Source organism: Sus scrofa, chromosome 9 (genome assembly GCF_054392235.1).
Source record: "Sus scrofa isolate SSC_HxYL_T2T_F1_AM1 chromosome 9, Sscrofa_HxYL_maternal_Yorkshire_Landrace_v2.0, whole genome shotgun sequence".
NCBI lineage: Eukaryota > Metazoa > Chordata > Mammalia > Artiodactyla > Suidae > Sus > Sus scrofa.
The window spans coordinates 17,435,775-17,452,784 of NC_139391.1; the positions used below are offsets into that span (position 1 = coordinate 17,435,775).

The 17,010-nt window shown below is 37.5% G+C and overlaps 2 protein-coding genes across 5 annotated transcripts in view; one reads left to right on the plus strand and one right to left on the minus strand.

The window, feature by feature from the left end:
- ANKRD42 (ankyrin repeat domain 42) overlaps positions 1 to 17,010 on the plus strand; it is a 151,127-nt gene that overhangs the window by 76,925 nt on the left and 57,192 nt on the right. For 2 of the 4 annotated variants that reach the window (XM_021062580.2, XM_021062582.2), the window contains one exon: positions 122 to 472. The exons of 1 other annotated variant lie outside the window; for it this stretch is intronic. In XM_021062580.2, the coding sequence (XP_020918239.2) occupies positions 122 to 326 (205 nt within the window). In that variant the 3' untranslated portion in view covers positions 327 to 472. Of the gene's footprint in view, positions 1 to 121; positions 473 to 765; positions 832 to 7,932; positions 8,122 to 17,010 lie in introns of those variants that run through there. One more of the 4 variants, XM_084975485.1, reaches the window with a different exon arrangement.
- Positions 3,960 to 17,010, minus strand: part of CCDC90B (coiled-coil domain containing 90B) — a 32,757-nt gene continuing 19,706 nt past the window's right edge. Inside the window, exons 4-10 of the mRNA XM_084975502.1 lie at positions 16,833 to 16,936; positions 14,060 to 14,161; positions 12,971 to 13,012; positions 12,799 to 12,870; positions 12,645 to 12,698; positions 10,242 to 10,356; positions 3,960 to 6,861 (exon numbers count right to left, since the gene is read on the minus strand). Of these exons, the coding sequence (XP_084831628.1) occupies positions 6,806 to 6,861; positions 10,242 to 10,356; positions 12,645 to 12,698; positions 12,799 to 12,870; positions 12,971 to 13,012; positions 14,060 to 14,161; positions 16,833 to 16,936 (545 nt within the window). The 3' untranslated portion in view covers positions 3,960 to 6,805. The remainder of the gene's footprint in view (positions 6,862 to 10,241; positions 10,357 to 12,644; positions 12,699 to 12,798; positions 12,871 to 12,970; positions 13,013 to 14,059; positions 14,162 to 16,832; positions 16,937 to 17,010) is intronic.

A 17,010-nucleotide genomic window follows, 5' to 3' on the forward strand; every position in this document is an offset into this window, starting at 1 on the left:
TGTGTTTTGCAAGACTAAAAACTAACTGTTGAACACCAGATACCAAGTGTTCAACAATTCAATTCTGACACGACCCAGAGTGTGACTTACAGAACTCAGGAAGCCACTTTACTATTACTAGTTTATTTAGGATCCGGATACATTTTGGGAACAGCCAAATGGAAAAGGCCAAGTATGACGTGAGAGGTAGGTGGGAGGTGTGCTACTCTCCCAGCACCTGGATGTGCATCAGGTTGGCACTGGTGGTTGAACTCAACCTAGAGCTCCTCCCCTTTCCCGCCCCTTCCCAGAGGTGGACATGGGGGCTGAAAGTTCCATCTCTGTAATCATGATTTGATCTTTCTGACAGTCATCCCCAAGCTGAAGCTATGCACGGGGTCACTCCTAAGAGTCTGCGAATTTTAGGAGCTATGTGCCAGAAAAACAAAAACTAATCACCCTATCATTCAGGATATTATGAGTTTCAGGAAATCTGTGCCACGAACTGGGGACAAAAGCCAAATATTTATCATGCCATATTTTGTTAATACAACATAAAAATGGAAGTGGAAAAGGTGTTAGAAAAGAGATATAAACAGAAATTGTACCTTTTTCCATGCCTCAGTAGATAGCCCATCCCTTGAGATAAGTCAGCTTGGAGATGACTTGGGTATTAAGTAAGCAAATGAAATCTAGAGTGAAAAGTCTGACTTACCTGTTGTGTTGTGTGATCTTGGCGACTTCACCTGGGTGAAGTTACCATTGTGTGACCTTAACTTCACTTAGCTTGCTTCTTCTGCTATAAAAATGTGGATAATATCATCTATCTAAGAAGACTTCTACGAAAGATGGGTGAGTTGATATATATTATTTAGTATATTTGCTGCTGTATAGTCAATGTAGCTATTATTCTACAAAATGACACTAATTTCAGTGTTGGTCACCAGAGACTTTTCCATTGCCTCATGATTTTCCTTTGTATTAAAAAATATTGGGGGAGTTCCCATTGTGTTAATACCCCTGAGAATGCAGATTCAATCCCTGGCCTTGCTCAGTGGGTTAAGGATCCAGTGTTGCCGCAAGCTGTGGTGTAGGTTATGGATGCAGCTAGGCTCTGGCATTGCTGTGGCTGTGGTGTAGGCTGGCAGCTGCAGCTCTGATTTGATCTCTAGCCTGGGAACTTCCATACACTGCCCACAGTGGGGTGCAGTCCTAAAAAGAAAAAGAAACTGGGGACTTCTGGTCCAAGACGGCAGAGGAGAGGGACACGGAGCTTACCTCCTCCCACAAATACATCAACAATATATCTACATGTGGAACAGTTCTCACAGAATACCTACCAAGTGAGAGCTTGGAGAAGATCTCCTCCAACCAAAGCTGTAAGAAAGAGCCCCCATGTGACCTAGGCCAGACAAAGGGAAAAGGGAGAAGAGGAATCAGGATGGGACCTGTAGCCCTGGGAAAGAGCTGTGGAGGAAGAAAGCTTCCCTCACCCTGGGAACCTCCTTCATCAGCTGGGCTGTCTGCAAGGACAGACGGGGAGCGTCAGAGGCTGGTGAGGGCATGGGAGCTGGTCTGTGGCCCTGCAGGTTAGGGAAAGATGAACACAGATGGTGGTGGTCGTATTGCTGTACTTCCTAGGCTGCCCAGGGACTGCAGCTAAAACTGAGGCTTCAGTGGACAGACCCGGGGAAGAGGACTCTGATTGTATGGAGGCTGCCCAACAGCACATGGGGCAGGTGCAGGATGGAGCTCAGATCTGATACCACAGCCTCATTATCAGCATGCTTAGGGTGGGGTGTGAACTCTGTGGGTGCCTGCTTGTGGAGGCAGAGCTGAAATCTGAGCTGACTGCTGGCTATCTCACTGTGGTTTCTGGGGCACAGCTTTGGCAGCTCTGGAAGACTTCTGGATTGGGACCATATGGGCGCCTGAGGGCCCTCTGGGCGGACTGTCTGCAGGCTAAGGGATGTGGCACCAGTGGATTCATGAGCTGATGGTCGTGCATGCTCCAAGCCAATTCCCAGGGCCCAGCTGAGGCAGCCCCAAAAGGGCAAAGCCAGCAACCGTGATCTTTGTGGGTACACACACTGAGTGGCAGGAGCCATCAGAGGATCTCTCACGTCCCAGTGGGCAGCCTCTGGGGAGGAATACACAATGGCTCTTTTCATAAAAGGAGCACTCCAGTCCTGCCTACTTCACACCACAGAACTGGATCTGGGGACTTCTAGTACAACTAGGGAGCAGACCCTGCTCCTGACAGGGCTGTGACATCCATAGAACAAAAAGAAGCCCCACTCAACATCGAGCGCAGGCTCTGGTCACCACACAGCCAAACACACCCCCTGTCAAGGAGACAAGGGCCAGCACCAAAAATACTGGACTCAAGCAGGCTACATAGGAATGCTCCCACATAAAAACCGCCTTTCAAGACCTTGGTAGAAAACTGCTTCTTCTAAATTCAGAGTCAGAGAAATAAAAAAACAGGGGAGTTAGTCCCATTAAAAGAACAAGACAAAGCCCCTGAAGGAACAATGTAACAGACCTCTCCAGTTTTCCAGCTTCAAAAGTAGGTAATAAAAATGCTGAAGGAATTAAAAAAGGCTATCGATGGAAATGTGGATCACAGTAAGAGGAACGATAAAGAGGAGCCCATCAAAATTAGACAACTCAATTGCTGGGATGAAAACCAAACTAAAGGCAATAAGGAGCAAACTAACTCAGAAGAATGAGTGAGTGATCTGTAGATAATAATGGAAATCACCCAATTAGAATAGCAGACAGAAAGACAAATGAAAAATGAAAGCAACACATGAGATCTATGGAATAATATAAAATGTGCCAATCTATGCATAATAGGGATCCCAGAAGAGAGAAGGGCACTGAAAATGTATTTGAGGAAAATTAAATCCCAAAACTTCCCAAAGTTAAAACAAATAGCCACATACAAGCACAGAGGATCCTAAGCAAGATAAACCGAAACAGACCTGTGGCAAGGCATATCATAATAAAACGGCAAAAGTTAAAAAGAGGATTCTCTAAAGGCAGCCAGAGAAAACGAGGCAGTTACAAGGGAATCCCCATATCACCTGATAGCTCTAGAGAAACTCTGCAGGCCAGAAGAGTGTGGTAAGATGTAGTCAAAGTCCTGAAGAGGAAAAACCTGCAACCTAGGATACTCTACCCAGCAAGATTATGATTTAGAATAGGAGAGAGAAAGAATTTCTCAGATAAGCAAAACCTAAAAGAATACAGCAATATTAAATTTCTTTAAAAGAAATACTAAAAGGCCTTCTCCAGAAAAGAAGCAAGAATCTATAGGAAAGAGAAAATCATAATAGGAAAACTAAATAAATAAAAGGATTGAAAACAAATAAGCCAATACATAGGTTAAAAAACAAAATCTGTGAAAGCGATTATAGCTACAATGAACAGTAAAAGGGAAAAACATGAAGATGTAAAAGGGGACATCAAAAATCACAAAATGTAGGGAAGGGAGTAAGAAAATATAGGTCTTTTAGAATGTGAGCTTATACAATAACCAGCAAGTATAAATAGAGTAATGGGTTAACATACTTGAAAACCAAAAATATAAAAGTAGACTTCACAAAAACCAAATAAAGGTTCTCGAGCATAATACAAAAGAAACTCATCAAACCACAAAAGGAGACACACAAAAAGAAGGACCACAGATGAAATACAAAGTCACAAAGTCAACTGGATAAAAAGTTTTAAAATGTCAATAGATACTTATCAATATTTTAAATGTCAATGCACTAAATGCTCTGATCAAAAGAGAGTGGCAGATTGGATAATAGAACAATAAGCTACAATATGCTGCCTACAGGAGACCCACTTTAGAGTGAAGGACACAGATGGAAAGTGAAGGGATGGAAGAAGGTATTTCATGAAAATGGAAATGACAGAAAGTGGGGGTCGCAATAATCCTATCAGACAAAATAATAGACTCTAAAAGGCCGTAAAGATAACACCATGTAATGATAAAAGGATCAATACAAGAAAAGTATAGTACACTACACTTGTTAACATCATATATGCATCCAACATATGAGCACCTAAATACATAAATCAAATACTAGCAGGCATAAAGGGAGAAGCTGATGGGAACACAATATTAGGAGACTCTTATACCCCACCGTATCAATGCACAGATCTTTCATATGGAAAACCAGTAGAGCACCACACATCTTGAATGACACAACAAAACACTTAATTGATACTTATAGAACACTACATCCAAAAAAACCAGAATACATATTTTTTTCAGGCACACATGGAACATTCTCTAGGGCAGACACATACTAGGACACAAAACAAGTTGTGACAAATTTAAGAGAATAGAAATTATTCCAAACCTCTTTTCTAATTGCACCTCAGTCCATTTTTCACAAAACTAGAATAATCCTAGAATTTATATGGAACTACAAAAGACCCAGAATAACCAAAGGAATTCTGAGGGGGAAAAAAAGCTGCAGATTTCAGACAATATTCAGACAATACTAAAAAGCCACAGTAATCAAAGTGTACTGATACAAAAACACACACATGGATCAATGGAACAGAACAAAGAGCCCAGAAATAAACTCACATATTTATGGTCAATAAATTTTCAATAAAGGAAGCAAGAATATACAATGGAGAAAAAGACTGTCTCTTCAGTAAGTAGTGCTGGGAAAACTGGACAGCTACATATAAAAGAATGAAATTACAACATTCTCTAAAACCACATATAAAAATAAACTCAAAACAAATGAACTGATATAAAGACCTAAATAATACCTTTATTTACCAATAAAACTGATATTGGAGAATATGGCTAATATCATCAATACAGTAAACCTATCACTGAACCCACACACTTACTGGACAGACTTACTCACCTTGTCCCAAGCATCACTGTACTAGAGCAGGCCTCACCTTGCAGAGGCTGAGCTTGACCCCACAGGAGCAGAGAGCAGAATGAATGCTCTCTGTAGACAGGTGGATTCCAAACAGGAATGGGGAGAAATGGTGGGGCTACTGGGGCCTTGTTTCTCCTCTCACCTCACTTAATCACCTAGGGCAGGGCGGCTGAAGGAAGATTACAATGTTACACTACTGGAGCTTCCCTTCACATAGAGGAAAGAAGTATTCCCTCTCGATATTTTAGCCTATTTTAAATTGTAACAAATGAATAATTTACTTGTTTACTGTCTATCTTCTCCTTCTAAGACTGCCAATTCCATGAGAAAGAAGCCATTTTCACTCTGTACACATGGGGACGAGCAGGTGGTCTGGCTCATAGCAGGAATTCTTACTGAGTGAACAAATGCAGAATTTGTTATAAAGGAACCTATATGGTCTTTATTAATCCAAAGTAAACTAATCTACATGTGTGGCACGAATTTTCTTACACCAGAGGATTCCGATATAAAAATGAATCAGAATGCAACTAGATAATGTTAAAATACAGAGTTGGTTTTGAAAACAATTCAGGAGTTAGATCTTTGAAGAAAATTTAGTTGGAAAGCCTCTGGTTCTCCCTTGCTGGGCCATCTTTTGATGCTGTACACTTCAGATTCCCCATTTATAAATAAGTGATAGGGATCATTGAGTATCTAATAATAGATTATGAAATCTTTTCAATGATTAGCACTTTTTGGTCTTGGACTCTTAATTTGGACAAAACTGAAGGTCTGAGATAAAAATGTTTTGTACTTTCCTTGAAATTACATATATACTATTAATAGATGCTATTATCCAAGACAAAAAGTAGAACTAGTAACAACAACACAAAATACGAAATTCCCTATGATTTTCTTGAGTAGGGATTTTATATCAATAGACATAAGCTGAATTTTAAAAAGCTTTGTTTTATGTATTAATTTAAGATGGGTGCTTGAAAAGCATGGATAAACGGTTTCTATATAAAAAAAATTGTTTTTTGTCTTTTTGTCCTTTTTAGGGCCGCACCCGCAGCATATGGAGGTTCCCAGGCTAGGGGTCTAATCAGAGCTGCAGCCCCGCTGGCCTGTGCCACAGCCACAGCCATGCAGGATCCAAGCCGTGTCTGCAACCTACACCACAGCTCACGACAATGCCAGATTCTTAACCCACTGAGCGAGGCCAGGGATCGAACTGCAACCTTATGGTTCCCAGTCAGATTCATTTCTACTATGCCATGATGGGAACTCCAAAAAAATTTTAAATATATGTAATGAAGTTCAAGAGTTGGCAACTCTACAGCTTTCATACTGAGTGTCATATACTTGTCCTAGATTATGTATTTTAAAATTACTGTTTCAGTTCATTACCAAAAAAAAAAAAAAAAAAATCCAACTCCAGCTATGCGGTAAGTTGCTTTTAAAAATCCAAATAACTTTGTTATAATAATATTTTATATAAAAAGGTAACTGCAATAGTTATCAGAAAAGGTGAATACAATAACAAGTATATAGGCTTGGGAATAGTTTTCAAATTTGCAGCAGATACCAAAGCCTGTATAATTTACAGTTGTTCCTGTGAACACAAGAAAAACACTGGTTCAATTTCGATGAGCTATCAAGAGGATAAAGAGAAAAAGCCCTTCTATTTCAAATCAATCTGGTTTTGAATGGCATGTTTTCAACATAAAATAAAGACATATAAAACAACAGAAAAAATATACCTTCCCATTCTAAAACGTTTCCTTTTAGTCCATATGTACTTTAAGTAATCTTGTATTAAGTTTATACTGCACTTTCGGTGTTCAAAGTAAATCCATCCTGGCAGTGTTCGAAGAGGTCAGCAGCAGCAGGAGTAGGAGCATAATATAGAACGTTCCCTGTTATTTCCAGAGTCTATAAAATCCCAATGCTATTGCCAGGCAAGTAAACACTGAGGCTGTGAAAAGAAGAAACCAAGTTATAGGTCCTGCATTTGTGATGATCTTGAAGAGACAAACAGAATGATGTCATCTTAAATTTTAAATGAAAAGCAAATAACAATCCAATCAATTTTCTAAGGTTTTTCATTCCCTGGAAAATTAAGCTAAGGATAAAGGATATCCGTTAGGACAGAATTAATATCATTTCTTCTTAAAAACTTTCTGTATTTTAAACCAGAATAAGGATGACAGTAATTTTAAAGTATAGATTATATGTCAGTTAGAATCTATAAACAGTATTTAAAGTCATTAACATTTGCATTAATAACAATGACTTAATTTAGATATAATTTTTAAGTGAAAACCTACTTTCCTTACCTACATTAGTAAAATAGAATCTGTGTCATCCATGAGGAAATTTTAATTGCCTTTTCAGTACATTTGAAAATGATTTCAGGGGATTCCCTGGTGGTCTAGTGGTTAAGACTCAGTGCTTTCACTGCTGTGGGCTGGGTTCATTCCCTGGTATGGGAAGTGAGATCCCACATCAAGCTGCTGCATGCTGCAGCCAAAAAAAAATCATAACTGCTAAAAGTTTAAAAATAAAAAATGAAATATTAATGAAAATCATTAAAAAAAACTCAGTGAAGTAGAAGAAAAGGCAGAAAATGCATCAGGCTTTTTAATATACTGCCTACTCTTTATGTTACATCATTCTAGATAGAAAACCTTTCCGTTCTCCTTAAAAAAGGAAATCTGGATGAAGCTTTTATCTGGATGAAGCTTTTAAGGACTCCTTAGTTTCTAGTTTGTTTAACTAGCCATGACTTCCTAGATTAAAGACACAAGAAGTAGCCTTTAACCCTATTTTGAATATGTAAATCTAATTATACACTATCCCATTTGATCCTACTACTTACTGAATCTTGGTTAATGATTATTTCCTTAATTTTAAGAAATAGGATTAGGTCTATGATACAGTGGGAAGCTGCACATTTGAGAAGAAAGAATGACACTAAAGAGTTTGTCTTGTTGCCACTGGTCAAGTATTCATTCTCTTATTTGATCCTGCTTTTACCATGTTCCAGGAAGTACGGTGAAGAATTGCATACTCAAAACCCTATGAGGTTGGTGACAGCTTTCCCGCTGTAAAGAGGAGGCAACAAGCCCAAAGTTGTACTGCTAGCCAGTGGGAGAAGCAGGACTCAACACCATGTATACCTGACTCCAAAGTAGTAGTAATTGTTTTTTAAAAATAAAGAGTAGTGCCTTCAGAACTGTTAGTTGTAAATCCTCAGTGAAAAAAAGAAAGGAAGGTAACTCAGGAACAGTATTTTCCTGAACAGATTTGCTGATTTCCATTCCCACTGCCACTAAGTCTGTAAGTCTGCCTTGTATATATCCACGACTGAATGAAAACTTTCTAGAGCCCATCACCATGTTCAAACTGAGGGAAAAGGGACTTTAACTAAGATACTGATTCTTAAGAGAAATACACTAGAAGAATCTGAGTGGAATACAAAACACTTCCAAACCTGAGTTGCCTGGAGATCTATTTTGAAAGTGGGAATCATCACTCTAAACTGGGATGATTTGGAATTTCCCCCAAAAAGATCTCCAGTACTTCTAGACTTTGCTAGATAGGGGCTTTCAAAACTTGTTTTAGCCTTAGAACATTTTCTTCAAAAGGATCTTCAGCAGAGTTCCCCGTCGTGGCACAATGGTTAACGAATCCAACTAGGAACCATGAGGGTGCGGGTTCAACCCCTGGCCTTGCTCAGTGGGTTAAGGATCCGGCGTCGCCATGAGCTGTGGTGTAGGTTGCAGACGTGGCTCGGATCCCGTGTTGCTGTGGCTCTGGTGTAGGCCGGCGGCTACAGCTCCGATTAGACCCCTAGCTTGGGAACCTCTATATGCCTCGGGAAGAGGTTCTAGAAAAGGCAAAAAGATAAAAACAAAAAAAACCAAAAACAAAACCCAAAAGGATCTTTAGCAGAAACCCAGTATTTTAAAGAGATAGAAGCTAAGCCATTCAAATGGAAGAGAGAAAGAGGGTGCAGAGGTGTGCCTCAGCTGATGGCTCCCCCTTTACTCCGGCTGCCACTTCAACATAATTATTGGCTACCCAGAAAAATCACTGATGGTAGAAATCAGCAATTTTATTTTGGACAACAATAATATAGAAAATTTTAAATATGTACATCTTTGGACCCCAAATTTTAGATGTGCAGAAACAATTTATTATACAGAAATATTAGCATGAAGGCACAAGGGTATGTGTGTGTGTGCAATACTGTTTTTAATAATGAAAAAACTGAGAGCAAAATGTCTGGTAATAGAGATTTGGATAAATAAATTTTGGTATTTTCATGCAATAGAATACTGTGCTTTCCAGTAAAAAGATGTCTATATATGTATTCGTGTAGAAAGATAGTCAAGATATTTGATTACATTTTAAAAGATGCAGTCTGTAGGGTCTAGTTGCTACTTAAAAAATCTGTATCTGTAATGTTCACATACAGAAGGAAAAGCCTATAAAGATATATGCTAATAAGACTAAATACATATGGGGAAGGAGAGGGCTTTCACTATTACTATAATGCTTTTGAATATATGAACAATTTAGAAAGAAAATATATTAATTTTTTATAAAAAGAAAAAAGAAAACTACTACCTGACTGGGGCATTTTTCCTAACTTTGGGCTTTGTAAATGGGTCGAGTCACACAGTACTTGAACTCAATGTGTGACAAAAAAATCTAATTTTAGGTAGTATCTCTACTCTGTCAGCTGGATTCAAGATAGGAGGTAATTTTCACTCCTTTGCTTGTGGTGGTTTTTAATGGCCTATATCAATGTTAGTGATCTTTCTCTAAAAATTTTCTTTTTTCTTCATTGTGGAATACCCAGTTTATCTTTGTATCATTTTGTACTTGTGTTTATGTCTATCTTTGACGTCCATATGCTTTTTACTATTAGGAGGATGCGGATATTGCATGATTGGTTTTTTGGTTTTTTTTCTTCCATTTTTGGCTAGCCTGTGGAGTTCCCAGGCCAGGGATCAGATCCAAGCTGAAGTCGCAACCCAAGCCACAGCTGTGGCAACACTGGATCCTTAACCCCTGTGGTGGGCTGGGGATCGAACCCAAGTCCCAGTCCTCCCAAGATGCCACCGATCCCACTACGCCACAGCAAGAACTCCAGATACTCCATGTTTTACATCCTAAACTTAATGCCTATTAAACTTTCTCCAAGCATAGCCAGGGACCAAAGAATAAAGGAAACCTATTACAGCTTCTTTTGTTTCTTCTGTGCCCCATGACTACCTTGGGAAGTAAGGGCTAACAGATTGAGAATCAAATGACAGTACTATCTTTTTCTGACAAACACAGCCTTACCTGCAAGATAACGAATTGTCTCAAGCTTGTTAGATTCCATCAGCGTTTTTAAAGAAGCAATTTCAATGTCAATTTTGTTACTGGTCTCTGAAATAATACCTCTGGTTTTGGTATCCTGTAGTAATTCAGAGTAAGATAATTAAAATTTGTCCCTACATATTATGGACAAAAATTTACTTTAGAAACCTTCACTATGGGCTCATTTTGTGTTAAGAAAGTTTTAAATGGGGAAATACGGTAAAAAGGGGCAGTGATATTAAGAAGACATTACAGGAACATTAAGAACTGGCAAAAAATACTCCTTCTACTTTGATATTTGGAAACTACTTAGGATTATTCATATTCTGGACACATCCTACTAAAAACCTTAATAAGATACAGGCATACCTCATTTTATTGTGCTTCGCAGATACTGCATTTTTAAAAAAAATTCAGAGTTTGTGACAATCTCAAGATAACCAAGTCTAACCAGCATTTTTCCAACAGCATTTGCTCACTTCATGTCTGTCACTTTTTTGGAGGCCATGCCTGTGGCATGCGGAAGTTCTCAAGCCAGAAGCAAACCTAAGCCACAGCAGTGACAGTGGCAAATCCTTAATACTAGGCCACCAGGGAACTCCTCTTCATATTACATTTAAACTTTTCCATTATTATTATACTTATTACGGTGATCTGTGGTCAGTGATCTTTGATGTTACTACTGCAAAAAGATTACCACTTGCTGAAGTCTCAGAAGACGGTTAGATCTTTTCAGCAATTCTTACTTTTTTTTTCCTTTTTAGGGCCGCATCTCTAGCATATGGAAGTGCCCAGGCTAGGAGTTGAATTGGAGCTGCAGCCACTGGCCTACGCCAGAGCCACAGCCATAGCCACATGAGATCTGAGCCAGGTCTTCAACCTACACCTAAGGCTCATGGCAGTGCCAGATCCTTAACCCAATGAGTGGGGCCAGGGATTGAACCCACATCCTCATGGATTCTAGTCAGGTTCACTACCACTGAGCCACAATGGGAACTCCACAATTCTTAATTTTTAACTAAGGTATGGATATTACTTATTTAGACATAATGCTGCTGCACACTTAACAGACTACAGCATAGTCTAACTTTTATATGCACTGGGAAACCAAAAAATTTGTCTGACTCAATTTATTGCAATATTTGCTTTATTGCCATGGTCTAGAATTGGACTTGCAATATCTCCTGTATTTGAGACCTAAATATATGAGTATAAACTAAGAAGCAAAAATATTAGTCATAGAACTATCATTTTATATGTATAAAGTCCCTAGAATATCATGGTTAAAACTTTAAATAAATTTTCCAAAAGGAAAAACCAACCAGGTTTGTAATATGAATTGGCATCAGTATTAAAGGAAATGGCAGAAATGTTTGTTGGGTAACACTAAGTGCCAGGTGCACAGGGATTAAGTGGTAGGATGAGAAATAAGATAAATTTAGAGGTCAAAAATTACCTGTGAGAGAATTTGTTGACTTCCTTGTTTATCTCCTCTATCTGCCAAGAAGTAAGAGAAGGGAACCGGCTACTTGGCAAGGCAAATGGGGGGTTCTCTGGTGCTGCAACGGGTTAAGGATTTGGCATTATCACTGCTGTGGCATGGGTTTGATCCCTGGCCTGGGAACTCCTGCATGCTGTGGGGGCAAATGGGACCTTTACTTCTACTGAATTATAATCAAGAGCGATGTCTCATGTTAGAATATAGACCCAGTGACTTTTATTTTTAAGGAGAGAACAAGCCTGAGTCAGAAAGCTGGGTTTTCCTCAGCCATAGAGATTAAGTAATGATTACAATTTAGGATTACTGTGAGGTTAACAGTACTTAGGAGTATGGAGATTAGAACACAGGTTCATATACCAGCTCTACTGTTTAGCTGTGTGACCTTAATGTCCTCTGCTGCATATTCCAAATTGGTAAAATGGAAGTAAGAGTGCCTACCTCACCGAGGCTGATATGAGGATTAAATAAGTTAAGACAAAAAAGTGAGTAAAACAGTATCTGCTATATAATAAGTGCTCAATAAATATTTACTATTATTTTTAAATAAAGGTAATTATTTGATCGAACCTAGGCACTCATTTAAATACTAATTATGATTCCATGTCTTTAAAAAGTTTTTTTTCCATATCAAAATGGCTTAATTAAAAAAAAAAGTATGCTAAAGACTGGATTCTCACTCAGAAGTCACAGATCAGATATTATCATCCACCTGGTGGCAGCTTCCCTCCAAGGAGTGGTTAACTATAATAGCCATGAGGAAATCAGGGATTCTATAGGGCTAGCTTGTTAAAGTCAAAACTTATAAAATGATACACATAAAGGCAGTTACCACACAAGGTGTGAGAACTATACAAAAGAAGACAAACTTTTACACAGTAGCTTACATTTTTGGTAAACTCTGTGGATGCTTCCATAAGTTTCTTTTCTTGATCTGTAAACTAGAGGATATGGTTTATCAGGAGGTTAAAAAGAAAAAAAGACCAAAAGGAATTAAAAAAAGAGTAAGTAATCAAGAAAATACATTTAAAAGCACATTACCATGTCTATTACTCTGCTCCTTTCTAGGTTGATATCCAGTTTATTATCTGCTCTGATTCGACTAGTTTCATTCTTTAAAGAGAATAAAAATATTTAAAAAGTGATCTTGTAATGAATACTTTCCCGGAATCAGTAAAATATTCTGAAGGGGGGAAAATTTTTTTTCACTTACCATCAGTTGTTGCTTAACTTGTTCTAATTCAATTTTCATTTTCTAGGTATAAAGAAAGATCACATAGAATTGGTGTTAAACCAAAATTCCTATTATGATTTAAAAAAATTCTGAAACCCTGCATAAGCAAAAAAAAAGGACAAACCTGGATTTCTAATACAAAAGTTGATTAAAAATAAAGACAAAAAAGAATAATAATTCATCTTATTCAGAAAGTAATTCTTGTGAATATAATATTAGAAATACATTTATATTTTAATACGTGGTTCCCCCTTTATCCATGGGGGATATGTTCCAAGACTCCCAGTGGATGTCTAAAACCTCGAATAGTCAGTCCTGACCTTATATGTGTATAGTTTTTCCTTATATATTAATCAGTGGGATGCATGCACAGTATAGATACACTGGAAAAAGAGATGATTCATATCCTGGGGGGATGGTAAAAGATTTCATCATGCTATTCAGAACAGTGTGCAATTTAAGATTTTCAGACTTCAGTTGATCACAGGTACTAAAACCGTAGCAAGTAAAAAAGCAGTAAGGGGGGAACCTACTGTATTCTACTTGAAAAAAAATAATTGATATTCTAAATTTTAAAATATTTAAGCTAGTTTATAACAAAGTTCTGACTGAATTACAGGAATATTTTTCTCTTAAGTAACAGAAATAATTATTACATCATCCAAACAAGGGCCACACCCACAGCATATGGAAGTTCCCAGGCTAGGAGTGGGATCCGAGCTGTGTCTGTGACCTAACCACAGCTCAATCCCCGACCCACTGAGCAGAGGCCAGGGAACGAACCCGCATCCTCATGGATTCTAGTCAGATTCATTTCCTCTGTGCCACAAAGGGAACTCCCAACAACTAGAAATTTTATAAAATACAACTCTTATTCTTCAGTATTCAAGAAACTATGATATATACATAAGAAAGATTAGGTATGGCTAAACATGTATATTTTTATCTAAAAGCTTGTAAATCATTACTTATTAACCACATTAAGTAATTCTTTGAGTCCTATGATTCACTAAGTATAACACTTGTGAAATCAGTTGTTTTATTAATAATAATTTGAGACTTGATTACCTGGTTCTCTGCTCGTAGATTTGCAAATTCACTTTTTTCTAGGATGACCATGTCTTTTCTGATGGAGTCCAAATGAGCCATTAGTTGTTGTACTGTTATTTCCTAGAATGCAAAATTAAAATTACCTACTGATCTAGGTAAGGCTATGCCCTTACATGGAATTGTTCATGCAACTTTAAAAGAATTTTTTATCTTGCTACAAAGCATAATGAATGTTTCTTGGCTAAAAAAAAAACCCATAAAAATATATGAAACCTATATTTCTGAAATATCAAAATGAAAAGTAAATGCAGCAGGAGATTCAAGGAAGAAAATGTTATCTCCCACTGAGGAAAAACAAATATCCAGGTCTTTTCAATGAAAGAGTCCCAATAAAATGCAGTTTACACTTGTCTCTAATAGTTCTTCAACAAATAATTTTATTTATTTATTTTAAAACTATCTACATGAGAAAGCTTTTAACTGTTCATTGCTTTGAAGGATCTTCTACCATCAGAAATTAATAGGATATTGAATGAGACTTGGAAGTCAGGCAGTATAAGACAAAATAGGTTGAAGTATGGCTTAAATAAGTACCACTTGTCAGTATAAAAATTAGTTTTGTTTAAATTTCTGAATATCCTTCCTATATTTGGCACCTCAAAGAGTCTATGAAAGAAAAAGTAGCCCCATCTGATAGATTTATAAATTTTGGCTTCTTTAGGGAGGGACATTTTGGTAGAAATGATTTAAAACAGCCTCACAGGAGTTCCCGTCATGGCTCATCGGAAACGAATCTGACTAGCATCCATGAGGATGCAGGTTTGATTTCCTGGCTTTGCTCAGTAGGTTAAGGACCTGGTGTTGCCATGAGCCGTGGTTTAGGTCTCAGAAGCAGCTCGGATCTGGCATTGCTGTGGCTGTGGCATAGGCTGGCAGCTATAGCTCCAATCAACCCCTAGCCTGGGAACTTACATGTGCTGCAGATGTGGCCCTAAAAAAAAAAAAAAAAAAAAAAAAAAAAATAAAAAAAAAAAAAAACGAGCAGCCTTACAATGAAAATAAAACCACTAAATTCAAAATCATGTAGCTTATTGACTCATCTTTTATCCCTCATTATCAAAAGAAAAAGCAGATGAACGTATAACCTTGAAAAAGGGTTTACAAACAAACAAAAAAAACCCACAAACAAGAACAGTATCACTAGTGGAATAAAAAACCCCAAAGTGGAGTTCCCCAATGTAGCCCAGCGGAAACGAATCCGACTAGTATCCATGAGAATGTGGGTTCGATCTCTGGCCTCAATCTGTAGGTGGGAGATACAGTGTTGCTGTGGCAGTGGTATAGGCCAGCAACTATAGCTCCAACTTGACCCCTAGCCTGGGAACTTCTATAAGCTGCAGGCTGGGCCCTAAAAAGCAAACAAACAAAATCCTTAAAGTTTAGTAGTAGTATTCCTACATCCAATCCTACATTTTAAATGTAAGATTAAATGGTCTTGGCAGCATTAAAAATTTGTTTTAATTCATTGCTATTATACTTAAAAATCTGATTTCAGAGTAAATAACTATTAAAAGTAGTTCAAGGAGTTCTCTTGTGGCACAGAGGGTTAAGGATCCTGTACTGTCACTGTAGCAGCTTAGGTTCCTGGTGTGACATGGGATTGGGGCAAAAAAAAGTAACTCCACTAGCTCTTTCAGGGTATCACAGAGGTTTGGGGAATTAAATGAGTGGCCTTTTCTTTAGTAGATGTAGTAGTCTGTTATGATTCTGAATAAATTTATCTAAAATAATGCACAAATTTGAGTTAAATCTAACGGGTCAATGCTATTAATTCTAAATATATAACTAATTGGAGGTTATAGTAAAAATCTTTATAAAGCTTTTGCTCTTTCACGACCTTTAAAGTAATAAAATTTTATGCAAGAAACAATGTAACATAATTTTATGTAAGAAAGAAACCCATTTTTCTCTGCTATGAAATATTTATTTGGGGAAGAAACCCTGAATTTGAAAAATTAAAATTAAAAATATAACCATAGAAAACATATTCTTAAACACACTGAATTCATGACTAACAGATTATGAATTATTATTCCACAGTTAGGCTTATTTTATTCTGGCCTTTATATAAAATTGCTTTTTGTCCATAGCATAATGATAACTCTTGCAAATTACTCAACAACTCCAGTCCTCTCTTTCACGGCAAAATAGAATAATTAGTTGGTATTAAATAAGAAAATACATGATAAGAGCTCAGTACTGTGTCTTTCACTGCTTAAGTTTTAGTGAATGGTATTATCTGATGTTTAAAGATTTGAGTTACTGGTCAAATTAGAGCATCTTAGACAGGTGATTTAGGAAGTCTCTCCAAGTCATGTAAATCCTTTCCAGCTTTCCAGTTTATGAAAATTAACCAAACACACATGATTGTAGTAAGGTAGTCAGCCCTTCTACTATGGTGGGCTTTCTATGGGGAAAAAGTTGTCTCACTAACAACCTATCACTATCAGCTGTCAGTCAAATAATGTAATTATACAATGAAAGATGTGACAAAACTGCATTCTCTGTGCTACCATAGTTTTGTGATAACTCTTCACACAATTCACCTCCTCAATCTCTCTGGATACTGACTTCAATAAAGGTTGTTTCTGTTTTTGGTCCCTTTCGAGAGAGTAAGAAGACACAGGTGTGTTTGCGGGGGGGGGGGGGGGGGGGGGGACGGTAGACAGAGATGCAGTTATGAAGAAAGACTAACAAAACTGTCATGAAATGATAAAAATAAAAATATTACCTGTTGAGCTTGAGTGACCATCTCCTTATAGAGAGTATCCAGGCTGACATTTGATAATGTGGTTAATACTGATACAATTGTTTCTGCTTGTGCTTTGTCAAATCCTATAAACAGCAAATAGGTGTTTATATTTTTTTTAAAAAGTGAACATCCTCTCAGATATAACTTTCATCATTTA